General features: G+C 41.6%; 1 protein-coding gene across 2 annotated transcripts in view; it reads right to left on the bottom strand.

The window, feature by feature from the left end:
- Positions 1-23,687, bottom strand: part of LOC147097002 (sodium channel protein type 8 subunit alpha-like) — a 243,430-nt gene that overhangs the window by 141,341 nt on the left and 78,402 nt on the right. For both annotated transcript variants that reach the window (XM_085972723.1, XM_085972724.1), the window contains 2 exons: positions 18,175-18,266; positions 7,302-7,529 (listed from right to left, as the gene is read on the bottom strand). In XM_085972723.1, coding sequence (XP_085828849.1) covers positions 7,302-7,529; positions 18,175-18,266 — 320 coding nt within the window. The remainder of the gene's footprint in view (positions 1-7,301; positions 7,530-18,174; positions 18,267-23,687) is intronic.

Genomic DNA, 23,687 nt, shown 5'->3' with positions numbered 1-23,687 from the left:
ATTCCAAACAAATCCGGGTTGTTTATCCTCTACATGAACATAAGTCCTAATCACCTGTGTCTACCTGTTCCCATATCCTTTCATTCCATTTGCTTCTTTTATGACTTTATCCATTGAGGTGCTGCTTTTAATGTCATGTACCTGAACTTCCAAATCCCTCCGCTCTTCCACATCACCCAGCTTTCTCCAAAGTATAAATTATTACTTTTATTTATTTTTTTATCCAAAATGTACCACCTCACATTTGCTGACATTGAATTCCATCGACCACTTTTGTGCCCATTCCACCATCTTATCAATATCTCCGCAGCTTCCTCTGGTCCTCAGAGTTATTTACTATGCCTCTTATTTTACTATTGCCTTAAAATGTGGACATCACACTCTCTAGCCCCATTTCCAAATCATTGATGTATACAGTGAACAGAAGCGGTCCGAGAACAGAACCCTGTAGGACACCGCTCTCTACTTCCAACCACGCTGAGAAGCTGCCCTCAACTCCTATTCTATTTCCTCCTATTCTATTTCCTCCCTTCTAACCAGTTTTTAATCCTATTTGCTACCTGCTCCCTAATTCCATAACCCTTAACCTTTTCCAATAGTCTTCTTGTCCAAGGCTTTCTGAAAGTCCATGTACATCACATCCACTGCATTTCCCCCATCCAGCATATCCGTCACCTTCTCAAAGAGCTCTCATCAGGTTTGTCAAACACTATCTTCTTTTCTGGCATCTGTGTTGGCTGCTTCTGAATATTACATCCTTCGCTTGAAGATAACCCCGTGTTTGCGTGGGTTTTCTCCGGGTGCTCCGGTTTCCTCCCACAGTCCAAAGATGTGCGGGTTAGGTTGATTGGCTATGATAAATTGACCCTTAGTGTTAGGGGGATTAAATATGTGGGGTTACAGGGATAGGGTGGGATATGTGTTGGTGTTGGTGTAGGGGTTACGGGGATGGGGTGGGATATGTGTCGGTGCAGGCTTGATGGGCCGAAATGGCCTCTATCTGCACTGTGGGATTTCTGTGATTCTGTGATAAGCTGACAGCACCTTGTTTTTTTTTTAATTAGCCTTTTTGAAACATAGCCATGTAAACTTAAAAAAAAAAAGTCCTTCAGGTACGACAGGGGTCTCCTTTTCCTGAAAGTGGGAATGCGAGGAAGCAGTACTTGCTCTTTGTGTAGCTTGCTTGATATCAGCTGGCGTGGTTACCCTGGCTGTAGAATTTTGAGCTATAAAATTTATGAATTTCTCAGCTCTCCGAGTAATGACTTGGGTTGTTGTAACATATAGTCAGCAGGATTATCAGATCTAGGGCGATAATGAATGATCATGTCATAAGACCAGACTTGCAGTACCCAGCACTGGATACTATGGCTTGGAGAACCTAGGGATTAAAGGGTTGTGATGATATGTAAACACCAGAAATTGTTTACCTGGGATGGCAGGTATGAGGAGAGATTGGTTCGATTGGGTTAATACTTGCTGGAGTTTAGAAGAATGAGAGGGGATCTCATTGAAACTTATAAATTTCTGACAGAACTAGACAGACTAGATGCAGGAAGGATGTTCCCGATGGTCGGGGAGTCCAGAACCAGGGGTCACAGTCTAAAGATAAGGGGTAAGCCATTTAGGACAGAGATGAGGAGGAATTTCTTCACCCAGAGAGTGGTGAACCTGTGGAATTCTCTACCACACAAGGCAGTTGAGGCCAATTCATTAAATATATTCAAGAAGGAGTTAGATATAGTTCTTAAGGCTAAAGGGATCAAGGGATATGGGGAGAAGGCAGGGACAGGGTACTGAGTTTGGACGATCAGTCATGATCTCATTGAATGGCGGGGCAGGCTCGAGGGGCCGAATGGCCTACTCCTGCTCCTATCTTCTATGTTTCTATGAATGAACGGGTGAAATCAATGTAAAGTCCACATAATTGGCAACATTTCCCGCTTAATTTGGCTGTACCATTACTCTGTAGAATTAAGTGAATGATTGGATAGATGTTAAATCTAGCTGCACCATGATTGTTTTTGCATAACGTAGCTGCTGAACCTACCAAACTGGCATCAACATAGATCTCCACTGGCATCATTGTATGACTAGATCGTAATTGACTGATCTGAAGTAGGTTGCAATCATGCTTTTCTTCCCACTTTAAGATGCTACCTTTAGTTGTTAGTTCCCACAATGGTGTCGTAATTGTCGTCAAATTGGGAGTAAAATAAGCAACCGTGTCTAAAAGAACGTAGACGTCTGATACATGGCTTGGGGCTGCGGCATTGTGGATTGCATCGTCCTTCTTGGGGTTTGGTGATGTTCCCTACTCATCAAAGATTAGACCAAAATATTCTGGATGCTCATTATCAAATTCACACTTTTCACATGTGCATCAGCTCATTTTCTTGTAGCCTGTGAAGATTGCTGTGAAAGCATGCATCATGTTCCGCTTGGTTCAATGCACATATCAGACCATCATCGCCTACATTCAAGGTGCCCAGAATTTCTTCAATACTTTGCTGGATGATCCATTGAAATAGCTTTGCTGCTGAAGATATCTAAAGTTAGCTTTTCATATTGCTTCAGACCAATGTGTGTTGCAAATATTCAAAGATAGTGGCTCTCTTCTTCCAGTTTTACCTAGTGATACTCAGATTACAAGTCTAGCTTTGAGAAAACACATGATCCATGCTCGCCTATCAACACAAGGTATACAGTATGAGGATTCTTCAGCTTTCAGAAAATTACTAGAGGTGAGACCTAAGACCATCTGCATCTTCAGTTATTCCACTTCACTATCCTCCAACTCTAAGCTTTTCTTACCTTTCTTCTGTACAGCAAATGGTATCTTGTGATGACACTGAGCAACGGATAACAGAGTTGTCAATATGCAGTCTCGATGCGGTCTCCTCTACATTGGGGAGACCAAATGCAGATTGGGTGACCGCTTTGCGGAACACCTCCGTTCAGTCCGTAAGGGTGACCCCGAGCTTCCGGTCGCCTGTCATTTTAATTCACCGCCCCATTCCCACTCTGACCTCACCGTCCTCGGCCTCTTGCATTGTTCCACAGAAGCTCAACGTAAACTCGAGGAACAGCACCTCATCTTTCGATTAGGCACTCTGCAGCCTTCCGGACTCAATATCGAGTTCAGCAATTTCAGATCATAACCTCGGCCCGTATCACATTTTTTCTTGTAATTTTTCCACTCCTTTCCCCCCCACCTTTCCTTTTGTTTCTCTCTCACACCTGGCAGCTATCTCTTGCCCTGCCAGTACACTTTACACCTAATCTCAGCCTATTACCATCTCGTCTAGCTCTTTTGTTTCTTTCACTTCTTTTGTCCGATCGCAGCCCTGCCTTCGATCTATTTTCTTTTCTTTCCAGTTCTGAAGAAGGGTTTGACCCGAAACATCAACTCAAATTTCTCTCCACGGATGTTGCCTGACCTGCTGAGTTTTTCCAGCATTTTCTGTTGTTATTTTGCAGTTTGACCTGCATGCCCTTTAGCTTGTGGAACACTTGAGGGAATTCACTGGAAGTAGCACCCTCTGATGTTGGTATATTGATGATGCAGAGTGTTGATGGTAGACTAAGGAGCTGTAGGGCCTGAGCATGTATGTAGGCCAAGCTGATCACCGGGCTTTCCCTTCACAATAAACACATCCACTGTAACTGCTTACTTGCTGGAACTGACTGGATCTACATGTGGTGAAGTTTCATTCGATTAGGACCTGTATACATCACTAATATTCTGTGGACACTAGGATCAAAAATGACTTTCAATACCTTTTACAACTTGAAAATATACTATTGCTGATCACCAAATTAATGGCGTGTTGTTCTGACATGGCGAATAAGTATGCATCATTATTTTCAGAGCTTCATATAGTAGGTTCCGTTTCAGTAACTTGCTGCACATTGTGCTGTTTTGGCTGACTATATTTTTGTGAATAGGCACCTGAGCCACCATGTATCATCAGCTATTTCTGTAAAGGTCTATGATTGTCTGTAAAGGTCTGCAAAGATCTATGACTGGCAGAATCAGAAGTGATTTTGTTTCCTCATGCACAACACTTAGCTTGATCAAATGCTTTGTCCAGTTCAAAAAGCTTATTGAAAGCGGGTTCTTTCTCCAGGGCTCAACAACGAGATTTTAGATGAACATCCTTCTATATTCTGTGTTGATTTCAGGGCCTCCATCAGCAAAATTATGTTTTGCGACGTAAGTGTATGCAAAAGGCTCCTACAGATTCATTGTTGTGCAGCTTGCCAACATATGATTGATTAAAGGACTATAGGAACAGTAGACCATTCAGCCCCTTAAGCCTGTTCCACCATTCATATAGATCATGGCTGATCTGTATCTTAACTCCATCTACCCGCCTTGGTTCCATAACCCCCAATACCCTTCCCTAAAAAAAAAAAAATCTATCAATCTCAGTTTTGACATTTTCAATTGACCCCCCCAGCATCAACAGCTTTTTGGGGAAGGGAGTTCCAGATTTCCACTACCCTTTGTGTGAAGAAGTGCTTTTATACATCACCCCTGAATGGCCTCGCTCTGATTTTAACGTTATGCCCCTTGTTCTGGACTCACCTACCAGAGGAAATAGTTTCTCTATCTCTACCCTATCAAATCCTTTAATCATCTTAAACACTGCAATTAGATCACCCCTTAATCTTCTATACTCAAGGGAATGCAAGCCTAATCTATGCAATCTGTCCTCATAAGTTAACCCTTTTAGCTCCGGTATCATTCTGGTGAATCCGCACTGCACCCCCTCCAAGGTCAATATATCCTTTCTGAAATGAACACAACACACCAGATGGAGTCTGACCAAGACTCTATACAACTGGAGCATAACTTCTAACTTTGTATACAAGCTCCCTTGAGATAAAGGCCAACATTCCATTATTTTTTGTAACTGTCCACTAGTTTTTAGTGATTTCTGTACTTGGACCCTTAAATCTCTTGCTCATCCACTGTTTCTAGATTCTCCCCATTTAGAAAATACTCTGATCTATCTTTCTTGGGTCCAAAGTGGTAATGGAGAAAACAATGAGACTTGAAAATATAATTGAAGAGACCTCACACTTCCCCGCATTCAACTCCATCGGCCACAGTTTTTCCTATTCACTTAATCTATCAATGTCCCTTTACAACTTTTTGCGCCTATCTACACTATTTACTGTACCACCTAACTTGGTTTCATCAGAAAACTTGGATATACGGCTCTCTATTCCTTCATCCAAGTCATTGATAAATATAGTGAAAAGCTGAGGCCCCAGTACAGATCCCTGGGGGACACCACTAATCACTTCCTGCCAATTGGAGTACATACCCATTTGCCCTACTCTGTCTCTTACCTCCTATCTAATTCCCTATCCATGTTAATAGGTTGCCCCCAATTCCATGCTCTTTCATTTTTGCTAACAGTCTCTTGTGTGGAAACTTATTGAATGTCTTCTGGAAGTTCATGAATAGATACTCCCTTATCTACCACATTAGTGACCTCCTCAAAAAAATCAACTATGTTAGTTAGACATGACTTACCCTTTACAAATGCCTGCTGGCTCTCTCTGATCAGTTCATATTTGGCCAAGTGTTCAGTCACTCTATGCCTAATGACAGATTCTAGTAACTTCCCCACGTCAGATATTAGACTAATAGGTCTATAATCTCCTGGTTTCTCGCTCCCACCCTTCTTAAATAATGGAGTGACAATGGCAATTTTCCAATCTAAGGGGCCAATTCCTGACTCAAGGGTATTTTGGAAGAACATGACTAAGGCATCTGCAATTTCCTCACCCACTTCTTTTAATAACCTAGGTTTGAAACCATCAGGGCCTGAAGATTTGTTATCTTCAGTGTCATTATTTTCTCTATTACCACTTCTTTTTCTGAAATCTAGTAAGTTCCTCCCCTTGATTTATTTTTACTTTTCCTCATATCTCTGGTACTTCATCCTCTTCCTCTACTGTGAAGCCCAATACAAAGTAATTATTTAGCAAGTTTGCCATTTCCTTATTTTCAATTACAATATCACGTGCACGTGTCATTGATATGTTGTATCTTGCTGGAGAGCGTAGTGATCAGTTAGTTTTTTCATCATAGTCTGCCCCATTCCCAGCATCAGACAGCATATAAAATACACCTTGCAATTGTTCTCCTCCCAATAATGCAAAAGCAAAGCTCTCTTTCATGTAGTATCAGCGATATTAAAACGAATCATGACATACTCAAACGGTTTCACCCACCATGAAGAGACAGAAGTACGGTCATTGGGGCATATGAGGCAATCCATGTTCCTAGCAGAACTATATTGTTACTTGGATGGATACAGATACCCAGGATACACTGAACCTATGGTTAGTGACTCATTTCAGAGATAAAGGGCTCTGTAACTAAACAAAGCCTGCGCACAAGGAGTTAATCATATTCATACAGTCTGAACTCATCATTAATTCCTCCTAAATTATCCACAAATCACTCATTAACATTCTTAAACCACCTTAAATCGGCAAAATTACATGTTTGCCTTTTATAAACAAGGATTATTTACTTTCAGGGAAAGTCCTTTGGACGTTACAAGTGTCTTGCCTGCTCCCTAATCCAACGGATTCGTCCTACTTCCCTATCTAGTGCCTGGATGAATACAATAGGCTAATGTCTCTTAGTGGCCTAAGGAATTTCACACAAACACTTTAATGTAGTAATATAGACACAGAATAATTTGAAATATTGACAAAAATCGATCCAGCCAAATTGTTCACTGTTGTGTCAGATTCAAATACCTGGTGACACAAGTTAAAAACTTTTGAAGTTAGGAGTAAGAAGGGAATTTGGGCAAAGACTTTTCAACCGAAGGACAATAGAGTGGTAGAATACATTACCAGGAAAGGCCATTGAAGCAGAGAGTAAAAATGGGTTCAAGGGACAATCAGATTTGTTTCTGGAAAGAGAAGGGGGTTGAAGAATCTGGTGAAAAGATGGGTAAGTTGGGCTTATTTAAAAGGGCAGGCTTGTTGAGCCTGATGGCCTTTACCTGCTTCTAAAAATTTGTATGCTCTTATGGAACCACCTGAAATCAAGCACTCACAATGGGAGGAATCTCAGGCACAAAATTCAGTCCAACCATTCTGCGGTACTGTACATTGGTATACCAACCGACTGTGCACTGCACTGTTAATAATTCCCTTCGAACAGAGTAAACAATAATTTGTGGCATAAAACCACCTCCGAATATGAAAACATTGCTATCTTTCACATAAATCAGAATTATGTATCAAGAACATAAAATGCTTACTGTCATTCATAATGTAATCATGAAAGTCAAAAGGCTTTGTTCCATTTTCATCTGTGACATTAAAATATGATGGATTGGGTGGCCAAATGACACATTTTTGCCTTAAGTTGCCCATAAACAACTGGAGTCCAATAAGGGCAAAGACACTCAGACAAAATACAGTCAAAATCATTACATCGGAAAGTTTCTTTACAGACTGGATTAGAGCACCCACAATGGTCTTCAGACCTGTAGAAAGAAGTATACCATTATAGTTGTACTCTAAATGAATGTTAATCACACTTGCTCATAACAAAAACCAAACAGAAGTAGCATTCCACAAATAATTCATGCAAAAAGCAAGCAGTGTTAAGTGCAAATCATGTCAAAGGATTTAACAACAATGCTTGAACGATAAAACTAAAAGGGCTGTTGGAAAAGCTTGTGGCAGAGACAATTTTCAATGGTCACCAACAACTGGTTATTTTTAGTTTATACTAACTGGCACAGCTTGCAATAACATTAATCGCTCACAGCAAGGCAAACGTGACTTGTTATTTAAGCAAGCACAGGATTGGCTGTCCTATGTGGAATGGGTTTAGGCGCACTCTATCCAATTCTGTGTGACCCACAGTACAATTTTGCCCTTAATTTGGCAATGATTGGCAAAGAAACCAAAGAATGGCTGGTATAGGAAATGGGGAAAACAGCACACTGGTGGAGTATGGGGTGCTGTTCTGAGATTGGGGCTGAAATACAGTGTTGAATCAGAGTAGAAACAGCTTTACCTTGTATTTAGTTGTGGTACACTGAGCCTGGGATTGCTCGATACTAACATAGGGGAACTGAAATCAAAGTGTTCCATTCCCCTGCACTAATATTCCTCACCCTGAGGAGCAAAGAATTAAGCTAGAAAATGTTAAATTACATCTCTTATTGGGTAGAGGTCATCCATTGTTGGATATAGACCAAACTCCATTGACACCACTCTATTATACAGCCACAATATCCTTCCTATACTACAGCCTAGTTGTCCCAAAGAACCGGTTTGCCACACCAAATAATGATTCAAAACTCAAATGAATTCAAATCTATAAATTATAATGTATCAAGTTAATAGACTTTCACATTGGTCGATATAATAAATGATTGGCATTCTATTAAAAATATGGAAGCGGAACTGAAATAATTTGTCATGTGATCTCATGCTCATTTTAATTAACCCATGTTGTTCCATGTTCAACTCAAGTGATCTTCATGTTTCACATTGAATGAACAATGGTGAGCAGAGTTTAGAATTTCAACCGTTTACTGACCTTTCAGAATCTACATGTAGATAGAATTTTTCCAGAGTAATACGGACAAGATATTTGGAGGAATGATCTGATCTTTTGCCATTATTAAATTGACTACTAGAGTGTCACGATATGCTAGTACCTAGTCGCTAACAGCTCGATAGGTGCTCACTCTCTCATCTCAAACCTCTCTCTATCCATCACAACTTTTTTCAGTCTTTATTTTAGCAATGCTGTTACAATCATTGTTTCCTCTAAGCTTTTCTCCAGTTACTCCCAAGTCCAAATTCTGCATGCTCTCCCTCTTTCCTGTTAAATGTGTGTGTGCGGACATCAGATAAGTGCAGGATCAGGCTCAACTTTGATGTCACCGACAGGAAAAACATAAAAATTGGACTTTTTCCCCACAATTTAAAAAAATAGATCCCTCTACTCTCATGAAGGCCGTTCTCCAGTACCTCACCGAAGTATTCATTCTTCATATGTAAGCCTGGACAGTGTGTGGCAGCAGGCTCTTGGGCCATAGAGACATCACCGCAAAACCCAATTCTACCCTCGCCTGATGGCCACACAGAGGTAATTTTCCATTCGGAGTCACTGGGCAGAGAGAACCCTGGCTGATTTATTTTCCCATCCCTAGTCCAGGAGCGCTGAAGCCAATTGAAATCAGCTGACTCAGCAGAAATTGGCAATTGTGCTAGGACCTTCTGGTCTGCGTATTTATTTACTGGGCCACTGGGGTGCTAAAGACATTTTTTTTTTAATGCATTGCAATTAATTCTTTTAGCAGATAGTTATATAGGACTCAGCTCTGAATGTGGTACATAGTTCCACCTGTTTGTGAAGCGAATTTGGAATTGCTGATAATTTTGCTAAAATTTGTTTTCAGTTGCATGCATTAAATCCAGAGAACGTCAAGCGTGATGGTGTTAAGTCAACCCTCAACAGCCGGGGCCTGCCTTGCACATTAGAACCCCTTCCATGTTTAATATGTTCTTCAGTGGCAAAGATTTACAATACAACTAGCTCAATCTTTACATTCAGGGCTTAAAAAAAGCAGCCTTAAAGACAGTAGTACACATTAAAAGCTCAGTTAATGCCATCTGTGGCATCATTTATTCAAAGCAAAATATAAACCTCATGCTGGTGAATGAGTCAAATTTTATAAGAGATCCCTCCCTGAAAAATAAATAGGAAAAGCATAACAGCAAATAGGAATGAACATTTTGCAGCACATGTTTAGGCTGTTTTTATTGGCACTGAACTAATTTTCAGTATTTAGGAGGGAAAGGATTTGAGGATCAAAATTACGCTTGATGTTATTGTAGGAACGCTTAATGCGCTCAGGCCAAATAAACAGATTGAACACCTCTATTAGAATAGGAGAGGGGATAATCTGGTACAAGCACATGTAGCTTTTGTACAATATCAACTTCTCTCCTGTGGAGTATTTCCTGTGAATGGAAATGAAGAGCTCACTTTGAACTCAGCAACAGCATAAATGAAGATTCTTGGCAGCACATTGAGGAAACTAAATCACCGAGTCCCTCCAGCACTCATACTGACGGACTGAGTCACTTTACGCAAGTGCGATACAGCGGCGAGGACTTGCGGCGTGTACCTAACGGAGGGCGTGCCTTCAAAGAACTTGATATGTGCAACAAAATTTCACCAAAATACTTAATTTCTTCTTTATATCAATCAACACTAAGTAAAGGGACATAACTGGAAGCAGAAGCAACAGCAAAACATTAATAGACCCATAGGAACTCTGTACTGTGTTGCAACATACTGATATCTATCTTCCTCTGCCACATACGACTCCTGTATATTTAAAACTTGGATATGTTAAATGAAACAACACTGGTGTTGCTATTAGAGATGCAGACACCATAAAACATTAGAGAAAAGTAGACGCTTTTGGCCCGTGGGCCTCTTCAAGAGAGAAGTTGAGAATTAAAACAATTGAAGCAGTTATGAATCAGCTATTATTTTACAATCTGGTTTGGGGGAGTTGATTTGTCAATTTGGTCCAAGTACGAATGAAATATTCCAGCCTCATTTATTCACTTAGCCTCCATTAACTCTCTCATTGACATTCCAACATTATTGTGGAAACAATTGAACCAGCAACAGATGCTCAAGCCAATCTGTGCATATGACCCAGTGATGCAGGACATAGATTGGCACTGTATTTATACCACAGTTATGACTTTGATACCAGTAGTACCGCTTCCAGCAGGGCAGTACGGTCTTAATACTGATACAGGAAACTTTCGATTAACCGGCCCCTAAATAACCGGAACGCTCTATCCACCGGCAAAATTCAGGAGTCGGTTCAGGTAACTTTTTTTTACTTTTTTTACTCCATTTGTTGCTGTGCAAGGGTGTAGCTGGAGCTGTTGCTAAGCTACAGAGACGCTTGCAACTTGTGCCGATTGTTTTGAAGCTGTAAGCAACAGGGTTTGTTGCTTTATACGGAGCTCTGAGCTCCGTATCTTTTACTATGGCGTTTGGTTATCCGGAATTGTTGATGAACCGGCAACACGTCGATCCCGTCCATGCCGGATACCAGAAAGTTTCCTGTACCTGGAATTTTCATGTCCACATGTACTTTTATGTGAAGAGCTCTGCTCCCAGCCATTAGTTTATAAAATGCCCAAGGGGACTGGGTCCCTACGAAAATTTTTAAAATCAGGTTTGACAGACCACTTAAGTTAAGCTCCATATCAAATCCAAGCAAGAAGAGATTGCATCCTCCAGGGGGGTTTCACACCACTACCCACCACAGTCGGGTCAGGACCCAACTCTTGCACCGTCACTTTTGTATTGTTGTGAAGGAAATACTGCTTCACAACAACACACAAAAGTGGCGGTATAACTTCACCCTTATAGGCCAGTTACATCTGAGGGGTATTTCCCTCCACGATCCCGCCTGAAATCAAGCAGGATTGCGGCGGAGAATGTCGGAAAGTTTGGGTGGCTAGGCCTATGGGGAATTTCCTTCCCCCTGCTGGGACTGACACTGGCCGCACGTCCCCTGCTTGCCAGAGGCAAAGGATAGCTGGGGCGGGGGCAAGAGCCCCAGTCCATGCCGATTTCCCTTACTTCCACTTCAGTTCCTGTTGCTTCCCAGTGGTGCCATGTGGGGAAAAAGTCCCAGAGTTTTCCCAAATGGAGGGAGTGGGTCTTGTAGTGGCCTCCTGTCCCACCAGTTATCCCCAGGCACTTACCTGCTGAAAGCCTCAGTCTTCGCCAAGGCCTTCAATGGGAGCCTTCCTTCCGATCTGCAGGGTGCTTCTGCACCTTTAAGGTTCCTCACTGCCTCTTCTGACACTGCAGTGGTGTCCCCAGTGCAGCATCGCTGGAGTTTCCTGGCAGGCTCTCTTATGATAGCGGAAATCCCACCAGGTGCCATGTGCAATGAGATCTGACTCAGGAAAATGGGTCAGGGCTGGGGTAGGGTGAATATGGAGGAGCGGGCATAAGTCCCACCCTGCCGGCACTCGGCCCCAAACTGGAGAATTCTCTTCCCTCCCCGCACCCCCGCGTCTCTTAAGTGTTGACGTGAAGTGGTATCTGGTTTACACTGATGCAAAATAAATAGCATAACTCCCTGAACTTAGTGCTTTACATTTTAGCAAGAAATGCGAGGTTGCCTTAAGCAGGAGACCGCACAAAACTTTGATTCTACACTGGAAACAAACTTGTTACACTGCCTTTTTAACCTTTTGTATTTTACCAGACAGCAGACCGTTTTCATCAGTTTAGCCTGAACATCAAAATGTAACTAACATTTGGATACTGGTGAGCGAAGTTATGGCCATACATGCGTGCACAGAACGCCTGCACAACCAGCAGTTCCAATCCAGTTTGCTGGCTTTGCATCAGTTTAAGCAAGTACCGGTTTAAAACTAATACCCGACGCTTAATCAAGCCCTTTTAAAAAAAAAAAAAAAAATTGCATTCATTTTATATACTGGTTGCAATTTGCAACCTTACTGCTTTAATGCAAACAAATGTACATTAGAGGTTAGATTAGGCAAAAGAACAACAAAGAATCCAATCAGAAGTGCAATGTGGATTTGGTAATTTGTAAAGTGTCATTGGAGATACAAATCTGAACAAAAAATAACTTTCTGGAAGGTGGAAAGGAAGTTAATTTAAAGACAGCAAGAATGTTCAAAAATTACAATCAAGGTGCTGCAGATAATTTGAGCAAACCTCGGCCCAGTATTTTAAAAAGCAACAACAGTGCAGTTATTGAAAGGCATTTATACAAGGCCTTTTTATATCCCTCAAACATCTCAAAGGACCACATATATGATGAACAACTGACATCGGCAGCCATTTTGCACACAGCAAAATCCCACAAATAGCAATGAGATGAACAATCAGCTAATCTGTTTTTGGTAGTGATGGTTGAGGGAGGAATCTTCGCCAAGACACCCAAGGGAACTCCCTACGTTTTTTAAAATTTTGCCATGGGATCTTTTTCTTGAATCAGCAGAACAAATGATTTAACATCTCCGCAAAGGATAGCATCTCCTACAATATAGCACTCCTTCAGTACTGCACCAAAATGTCAGCCCAGAGGATGTGCTCAAATCCTAGAGTGAGTGACTCAAAGGCAAGAGTGCAAAGGCAACTGATTGATGCTTGATTCTTGTCATTTGTGCTCTCATTACCTCTTCTGACTTCAGATGGAACTCCCATATATTTCCAGTGCTAAAACTGCTTCCAACCTCGGTTTTCTTTTTCAGACCAAACATTTCTTTTCTCAAGAACTAAACTCTGTATAAAGTTCAAGTTCATCCAAGACTTGAACATTGCTCCAATATCTGAGGAGGCTCCTCGAACAACTCTCTTGCATTCCTCGACAAGGTACAAGAAAAGGCATGTCAACTGATCGGTGACCAACACCCCCTCGTCTCAAGGCTCCAAACTCTGTCACAACCTTTTCTATCTTTCTCCATTTTATCAGTGCTCCTCAAAACTTCTCTTGTTCCTTGTAAGCTACAAATGCACCATCGGACAAGCTCTTGAAAAAGTTGACATTGTTTTTTTCATAGGTTTTCATAGTACAAAGATAGAAATGATTGATTGTCTGTTTTGAAATCTAACACATTCTGTTGACTGTAGGCTTACTAATTCTACTCTGCAGCACAATATTAAGTATCTTTGTTGAGACTGATAGTAAAGTCACCCTACAGTTTGATAGGTCATTGATGCATTGTCTCTTACCATTATAGTTCTACTGTACCATTCTTGATCATTTTTCATGTTATATTGTCAGCTCCCAGTGGCTTTCCAGTCTTCAGCTTTTTGATAACTTCTTTGTTTCAAGTTCAAATGGCTCCATTTTTACTTCACATTCTGTCATTGTTCTTTCAGAAGTATTTAGATTTTTTGTGGTTCAGGTGTGTTCAGAATTTCTTGAAGGTTCTCAGTCCACCATTTGCTCTCGTCTTCTTCTCCAAATTCAATCCATCATCTCTTTTACAGCAAATAACCTTTGTCCTCCTTTGCCCGATAGAAGCTTCATCTTGGTGACCCCTACCTGTAGCTTGCTCCACCCTTTCAAGTTTACGATATATCTCATTATCTCCTGCACTTTCTTTAACTTCCTTCTCCTTATTCCTACATGTTTACCACTGGTACCTTTTAAGACATGCTCAGCTAATCTTTATTGGAAAATAAAAGCAGACCACTGTATAACTCTTGAAGAGTACGACATGGCGCAACCAGAACTCTTGAGCATCGCTGTAGTGGGCGTAAAAATACGAATAGTGAGGATAATTAAGTAATCTCCTTTAAACCTATAAGGGGCACATCAGTGTCTGTTTGGCTCAGTTGGGCGCATTCTCAGAGTCAGAAGATCGTGGATTGAAGCCCTACCCTAGAGATTTCAGTGCAGCATTGGGGGAGCACTGCATTGATGAAGGCGTCGTCTTTCGGATAGACACTAACCCAAGGCTCCATCTGCCTGTTCAATTCATGCCTAAGATCTTTAACAACCTTCTGAAGAGTAAGGAGTTCTCCTGGACAACATTTCTCCCGCGACTACCACCACCAAAAACACCCCCAGATTAATTGGTCATTCATCTCATTTGCTGTTTGTGGGACCTTTCATGTTTGCCCATATAATTACATTGACTGCACTTCAAAAGTGATTCACTGGTTGTGAAGAACTTCAGGATGATCTGAGGGAGGTGATAAAGGTACGGTATAAATGCAAGTTCTTTCTTTCCAGTTACCAAGTTATGCAGGCAAAGGAATACCTCATGCACCAAAGCCCAAAGCTAAGTTTGTTTACATTTTCACTTTTTCAAAATAAAGATGCATCATGCATCTCAAATGATTCTGATCACTTCCTGCTTCAATTCAACTTATGATCACAACTCTCAATTTGCAAAGAGTTGAAAAGGTGGAGATGTTGGGATGTCCCAATTAACACAGGATATTTGACTGGAATGCTTATAATTTGAATTTTTCAAAATATTCTGCAAAAGTTTTATATTCAAAGAGTTCAATCTGTGGTTCATTTTTTTCAACTCCATACAAAACAGACTTCATGTAGTAAATTTAAAAAGATCATAGTGGTATTAGAGGCTAAAAACGTTACATGGTGTCTATGAAGAGAGAGTTGTGCTGGTTCAATTGTCATAACTTTCAAAAGAAAAGCCTTTTTGCACATCAAAGGTCCTAACAGCCATCTATTCTGTGAGGTTTCCTCAATAATGCACCCATCATCTGATAAAGGCCAATACTTCTCTCATTAAAGCTCAATATAAAAATAACACAAAAGCGTGATAACTTTCGACATGGTTAGATCTCAAAAAGGTATGGTTGTTCTCTTTGGTCAAATACAGAAAAGCAATAAAATCCAAGTGTGGCAGAGGTAGAATAGAGCTAGTCAAAGTGCAAAGAACCCTTGAAGCATCACATAAGGGAGCAAATGTATGACTTCATTAGGGAACAACACAAGCAGGTTACATTAACATCTCATGCATATCTTTTAAACGCCAAGGCTGAATCAAGAGTACAATTATGTGAAAATGTGAAATACTAATTCTCATGGAAAAATTTATTTTGTCAAAAATGCAGGCAAAAGTCAAAGCAACTTCAAGCCATCTTACCATATTTAAAAAAAGGTATATGTGTGCTGAAACTTTAATACCGTAAATCTTTATCTACCATGCAGGTGAATGTTGATAAGAATGGTGACTATTTCATGCGCAGACTTTACAGTGATATATTTGGGAATTTATCATATTTGGCATTACAGGAACTCATTCGTTAATGATAGTCAGTGTACTCTTTTTATATGGGGTGGATAAACAAATTATCTGTAACTTAATAAAACTTTAAATAAAACTTAACAAAATTAAATTAAAATTTGGTTCCCGGTGGTGATAATGCACTCCAGTCCCCGCGGCGCCCACCGGTCGCGGAAGGTCTCGAGCGTGCCGGCGGACACCGCGTGCTCCATCTCCAGGGCCACCCGGGCGCGAACATGTGATCGTCAGTGTAATGTTGAAGAGGAGCTATCAGGTGGAGAAAGCCCAAGGAAAAAATCTATCTTCACTAGCAATCTTTTAATCTTCAGTATCAATTTAAAGCTGCTTATTCTAGTGCAATCCTAATTCAACCGTGAAGGTGCCATCTCTGGTCATGTCAATATTACACAGATGTAAGGTATTTTAAACTTATGTGGGGATTGAGAAACAATACAATTATAATAATTTTCTAAGCTCAGTGGGTGCAAATAAGAACATAAGTAGGAGGAGCAGGCCATATGGCCCCTCGGGCCTGCTCCGCCATTCAATAGGATCATGGCTAATCCGAACCTAGACTCACGTCCACTTCCCTGCCCACTCCCCGTAACCCCTAATTCCCTTATCAGCTAGAAAACTGTCTATCTCCGTTTTAAATTTATTTAATGTCGCAGCTTCCACAGCTCTCTGGGGTAGCAAATTCCACAGATTCACCACCCTCTGAGTGAAGAAGTTTCTCCTCATCTCAGTTTTGAAAGGGCAGCCCCTTATTCTAAGATTATGCCCCCTAGTTCTAGTCTCACCCATCAGTGGAAACATCCTCCCCGCCTCCACCCGATCAAGCCCCCTCACAATCTTATATGTTTCGATAAGATCGCCTCTCATTCTTCTGAATTCCAATGAGTAGAGGCCCAACCTACTCAACCTTTCCTCATAAGTCAACCCCCTCATCTCCGGAATCAACCAAGTGAACCATCTCTGAACCGCCTCGAGAGCAAGTATATCTTTTCTTAAATATGGAAACCAAAACTGCACGCAGTATTCCAGGTGTGGCCTCACCAGTACCCTGTATAACTGAAGCAAGACCTCCCTGCTTTTATACTCCATCCCCCTTGCAATAAAAGCCAAGATTCCATTGGCCTTCCTGATCACCTGCTGTACCTGCATACTAACCTTCTGTGTTTCATGCACCAGGACCCCCAGATCCCTTTGTACTGTAGCACTTTGCACTTTCTCTCCATTTAGATAATAACTTGCTCTTTGATTTTTTCTGCCAAAGTGCATAACCTCACACTTTCCAACATTATATTCCATCTGCCAAATTTCTGCCCACTCACTTAGCCTGTCTATGTCCTTTTGCAGGTTTTTTATGTCCTCCTCACTCACTGCTTTCCCTCCCATCTTTGTATCGTCAGCAAACTTGGATATGTTACAGTGCTGCAGACCGGGAAAGGTGGGCTTGAATCCTATCCTTGGCTGACCTTCTGACTTCACTCATTCAGGAACTTCTCACCCTGGGTGAAGGAGGGGGTGTACAGTTTGACAGAACAAAAAGAGAACAACCACTGCGTGATTTCCACCTTAAAGTATATTCCAGCATGCCTGGCAGTGGATGACCCAACACAGCACTGAAAGTAGCTGTGAAGGAGATGTCCATGCCCATCCCTTCACCAGAGTCCATGACCCAGGGAGACAGGAAAGAAAGAAAATGGGGATGCTTGCATTCAGATAGCAGTTTCTTTTTATGAGTTAATCTTTATTTAAAGCAGCAGTGTTTTCCCCCTCCTCTCCCTGAAGGCATTGAATCAATCTGGGGTACAGTTCCTACAGGCACCAAGCACCCTCTGGCACCATGCCCAACTGGCCATTCTTTAATATGTAAACCTAGACGGTAAGCTTCGGCATGCTATGCAGCTGAGGGGAAACACTGCCAAGCCAAATTCTAACCTCACCTGTCCAGCAAGGGTGGGGGTAGGGGGAGGGAGCCCACTGGATAGCGATCTGGAGGGGCGAGCCTTGGCTGATGTTTCCCAGTCTTAACCCAAGGTGCTGAAACCAAATGTAGCACCCCATAGACATATTTTTGGGAAAAGATGAAAATCTTTGGGTAATTAGGGAAAAAAAACATTCATGTGTATCTCCAGTGAAATCAAGCAATATCTACCAAGAGGTCCAATTCAAAACATTGGTCAAAATGATAACATTTTAACTCAATGTAGTGTGAAGCAAGTGAACTGATGAGTTTATCATGCAATGTAAATGTGTTAAAAGATATTTGTACCATAAGGGAAAGTCAGCCTTTGTGTTTAAATTGGCTCTCACCTGGAATGACTGAGATAGTTTTCAAAGCTCGGAGAACTCTGAACGTTCTCAACGCTGAGACATTGCCAAGGTCCACAAACTCTGTCACATATCTGCAATAAGGGAGGTCACACACAAACACAATGACAAGACACAAAACAACTAGAGGTACACGGGGCTTACTCAACACCTAACACCAATTTCTTACCTGGAATTACAGAAATAGTTTTCAAAGCTCTCAATACTCTGAAAGTGCGAAGAGCTGAAACATTGCCTAGGTTTACAAATTCTGTTACATACCTGCAGAATTAAATCACAGTTATTTGTGGTTATATTTTAACCCTTTGAGGACCATGGCAACATTTTGCACCAGTCAAAGCAACGTTTATCAAATAATTATTTTAAAAATTAAAAATTGTGCCTTTCATTATGTGCATGCGTTGTTCATCATGTTTTGATGGATCCACTGGCCAATGATGGACCACTGACCTATATTTTTAAAAAAATGCCAACCTGCAAATATGCGAGTCACTTTCGAGATAATCTGCTTTTTCATTCTTTCGTTTATCTTATGAAAATTTCAATTCTTTTTCCACTAAGAAACAATTTTGTAAGATTTTGAACCCATATTTCCCCACAGTGGTATTCTGACACTAGGTTTGTCTTCACACGCCACAACTTCATGGAACTCCTAGATTCCATCTTTAGCATCATCATTGTAGTCCATCAATCAGCTTGCCTCATCATTCAACTAATGTTCTGGACCCAGATAGATCCAGTAATTTTCTTCCTGTTCCAGTGTCAAACTTTTACACCCATAGTGCTTCGGAGTTTCTCAGCTTATAAACCTGTCCCTGGATTCTGGACAAAGATCTTTTGCGCCCATGATTGCAAGTACTTAACTACTGTGATCCTTTTTTCCCCCAGGAGAAAGAATCCGGGTTCTGGAGCGCTTCTGTAAGTCCATGTATCATCCTTGTTCTTCATCTTTGTACCATTTCCAATTTCCATGTGTATTTTTTTCTGCATGAGGCTAGAAATTACTACTGGCAATAACAACAGACAAATGCTTAAAATAGCAGACAGAGGAATGTCATATCTGGTAATATGGCAACAGTAATTTCTAGCCTATAGTGACCAAAGCTGGATAACGTACTTTGAATGTTGCCTCATCAAAGCCTTACACAGCTGCAGTGAATTTATCCAAACGTCCCCAATTTCTGGCACACAATAGGACAATGATAGCAATGTTCGTTCAAGTATCACACACAAGTTCTCCTCCTGCTTCACCATGTTGAATAATAGTCCCTTGATTACATAAATAGGTCTACTATTTTTAGCACAAATGTGTATTAACATTGAATTTCACTATTAAATAACACATTTATATCTTCAGTTACTCAATTTCTGTAAATATCTTTCTCCATAGAACATCTAGCTTGCCCACAAGTTTTGGTACTATCCACAAACATACACATTCTACATACAATTCACTCATCAAATTAATCAAAGCTGCGATTCCAGAATTGATCCCTGGAAGACCCCAATGGTCCCTGCAACCACTGCTAGCTAACAATATTGATAACTACCCTCTGCTTCCAGTTGTCATTGATCTAATGAGCTTTCACTTTAGCCATATGTCTCTTATGCGGAACTTTAACGTTTTTTCCAATGTCAAGGCATATGATATTAAGCACAATGTCCTTTTATGCAGGTTTGGGCAGTTCCTCATAGAAGTCCAGTAAATTCTTTAGGCCCATCCTTGTAAACTAGACAGTTCTATATAACAAAGTCAACATCAGCCTCCTAGCTATACCACGTCTGTTAACTACCTCCAGTTCAGCTAATAAGATGGCAGATGTATTGGTGTAGTTGGTCATGCTTTTTCCTATGGCAGATTCAACTACCAAGGCCTGAAAGTAAAACTTGTTTTAAATATTGTGTTTCTTTGAACACTTAGTAAATAGGTTGTTTTTGACTGCCTGCATATTTACATTTAGAAAATCTGGGCCTAGAAATTCAGTGCCCTTAGCACCGATTTTGCGGCGCTAGAGGGCCTAGCGCTGCAATTGGCGCCGGTTCCTAAATTGCCTGGGGCCCTTCCGCGGCGGTAGACCGGTAGCGCTGCGCCGGCACCGATGACGTCATCGGTGTGCGCAGCGTCCCGGTTGCCGTGGTAACCCGGCCCCAAGCCAAAATTCAGTTGCGGCCGCCTCGCCAGTGGCAGCCGCAACTAAGACTCCGGCAAACGAGTGTTGCCGGAGTCTGCGCCGGCGCTTTAAGGAGGCGCGGCGGCCGGCCGCTTTCCCGCCGGCCGCCTGCCCGCAGCTCCCTCCCCGGACCAGATGCAAGCCCGGCACTTGTCCGAGGTGCCGGGCTCATTTTTGAAGAGATTTGCGCGGGCCGCGGCCGGGTGCAGGCAGCTCCTCCTTAACGGAAGGAGGAGGCCTGCACTTCCCGAGCCTGCCGCACCGCAGCGGGCGCCGCAGCGCCGGAATAGCGCCGCAATGCGGCGCGTTGCGCCAGTTTTCAGGCGCTAAAACCCTTCAGTAGCGCCGGCAGCCGTTTGGGCGCGGCGCTACTGAATTTTTGGCGTGCGCAAAGGGACTTAGCGCCGGCGCTAACTTCCGGCGCTAAAGCCCTGGCGCAGCGCAAACTCAATTTCTAGGCCCTGAAGTTTAGGTATATTTATGAAAGGGAAATCATGTTTGACAAACCTACTGGAGTTTTTTGAGGATGTAACTGGTAGAATAGATAAGGGAGAACCAGTGGATGTGGTGTATTTGGATTTTCAGAAGGCCTTTGATAAAGTCCCATATAAGAGGTTTGTGTGCAAAATTAAAGCACATGGGATTGGGGGTAATATACTGGCATGGACTGAAAATTGGTTAACAGACAGGAAACAGAGGGAAGGAATAAATGGGTCTTTTTCGGGGTGGCAAGCGGTGACTAGTGGGGTACCGCAGGGATCAATGCTTGGGCCCCAGCTATTCACAATATATATCAATGATTTGGATGAGGGAACCAAATGTAATATTTCCAAGTTTGTTGACGACACGAAACTAGGTGGGATTGAGAGTTGTGAGGAGGATGCAAAGAGGCTTCAAGGCGATTTAGACAAGTTGAGTGAGTGGGCAAATACATGGCAGATGCAGTATAACGTGGATAAATGTGAAGTTATCCACTTCGGTAGGAAAAACAAAGGCAGAGTATTATTTAAATGGTGATAGATTGGGGAATGTTGATGTACAGAGGGACCTGGGTGTCCTTGTACACCAGTCACTGAAAGAAAACATGCAGGTGCAGCAAGCAGTTAGGAAGGCAAATGGTATGTTGGCCTTCATTGCAAGAGGATTTGAGTACAGGAGCAAGGATGTCTTACTACAGTTATACAGGGCCGTGGTGAGACCACACCTGGAGTACTGTGTGCAGTTTTGGTCTCCTTACCTAAGAAAGGATATACTTGCCATAGAGGGAGTGCAGTGAAGGTTCACCAGACTGATTCCTGGGATGGCAGGACTGTCGTATGAGGAGAGATTGGGTCGACTAGGCCTGTATTCACTCGAGTTTAGAAGAATGAGAGGGGATCTCATTGAAACGTATAAAATTCTGACAGGGCTAGACAGACTGGATGCAGGGGGGATGTTTCATATTATGGAAATATTGTGATATATCAGTAAAAGTTCTGTACATCTTCTAGGTATAAAAGGAAGTTCTACATTGTGTTTCTCTTCCTGTCTGGAAACAATTTTTGCTTGCATGCCTTGGTAGATGAATCTACCATAGGAAAAAGCATTTTGTTATTCTCAGATTCTCTGCTGAAATTGGGCGATTAGCTCTACATTTTGTGAGAAAGAGCTGAAACACCGACATGTTGAGAAATACCAACCGGAGGGAAAAGGGCCATATTTGAACCTCTATATTTCATTTCTTCATGCGTCAGCCTCTGATTCTAGAACCATCATTCCAGATCTTGTCTGGCTCCTGTTTTCAGCAGCAGCTTAGAGAATTGACTGTATCTGACATTTAGGGGCATCGGTCTGTAAATTGTGCTTCCTTTCTCATCATTCAGATATTCCAGAAGAGCGTCTTGGCAATGCCTCTGATATTCCTATATGTTTCCTGCAATTATTCTTGTCCTTTTACAGCTATTTCTCATATACTATTCGGCCAGAAACTTTGAATAAATTTCCTTGGGCAGCTGCTGTTGAAATTTCTCAGCTTCAAGACATTGGCTGCTGTCAACCATCAATTCTATCAACGGGATTGTAGAATAGACTTCACATTGTTCGGAAACATTTTCAACTTGGTGTTCCTATTGTACGTGATGAATTTCTGTACTAGCTTTAGCATATTGAAAGCAATTTTTGCCTTGATGCCCTCATTGGCACCACCAGAGTACTGACTATAACTCTGAGATAGCAAAACCCTCTACTTCCCAAGCTGGCATCTGCTGATAATAGATGAGGAAAGCATTTCATGCATCTCTCTCAAATGGGCATCAACTGGCAGGAGAGCGAGGAGACCTCACCCAACACCAAAATGAATTGTTGTGAAACTGCCAAACAAATCCGGCTGGTGAAAGTGGATGGAAGCACAGGAAGTCACACACGAGCCAGCTAGATGAAGGAACCTGGTTGCAATCGTATGCGCCACTGAGCAAGAAAACAAAATCATTGCCTTGTCCCTCAATTTATGTCCAATATTTCTTGCGAGGGTTCCAGAAATCCAAACTCCTTTGATGTGTCTCCTCTGGTCCTATGCTCATTGGACATGTTGAATAGCTTTCATTATTTAAAGACCTATATTGTATCTCCCTTGTAGCAGTTACTCTTCAGCAATCTTAAGAAGTCACAATTAATATATTTTATTGTTCAAATAATGCTGCTTGGCAAAATTCATTCGCTGAACTTTAGAACATAATGCACGGCCTCTTCTGGTCTCGATGAGAAACACATGTCAAGCTTGCTTCTCTTTATGTCCTGTCCTTGGTTTCAAAAGATGTGGAGTTGTAAATAGCGGTGATGCTAGCTCATAGTGTTCTGCAAGTAATAAAGCTGTCTCCTAAAATTTGCGGTCATGATTCAACTGTTTTGGGCAAGACTTCCATATATTTAGTCAGGTATGGCCAATCCATCCCTTTGCTGCATTATGGTGGAATCTTACTTCAAGAGCTTTGCAAAACCTAAATGTATTGCTGGCAACAATTTATTCTGCCAAATTCCTATTTGATTCATTGAATACTAATATACACACACCACCTTCTATTATAATAGGGGGGAAGATTTCCTCCATTTGCTATTTGCAATGAAACCATAAACACATGTACAAAAGTATAAGCATATTCTTACTACAAATAGCATTCAGAGGAAATCTTTTCTTCCATTTATTCCTCTCTTACTCAGTGGTGAACACTTAAGGACTGTTGTAATGTGTTTTTGTAAAGTCAGTGGAAGTTAGTAAAGTGTCTGTTAGTTATATATCCCAAGTTTTCAACAATCATTTGTCAATCCATTAAATGATCATTTGTTATA

Source organism: Somniosus microcephalus, chromosome 33 (genome assembly GCF_052327205.1).
Source record: "Somniosus microcephalus isolate GS21.2 chromosome 33, FLI_Smic_1.0, whole genome shotgun sequence".
Classification (NCBI taxonomy): domain Eukaryota; kingdom Metazoa; phylum Chordata; class Chondrichthyes; order Squaliformes; family Somniosidae; genus Somniosus; species Somniosus microcephalus.
Note: the sequence above shows the minus strand (reverse complement) of the source record. Positions and strands in the feature narration are given on the sequence as shown.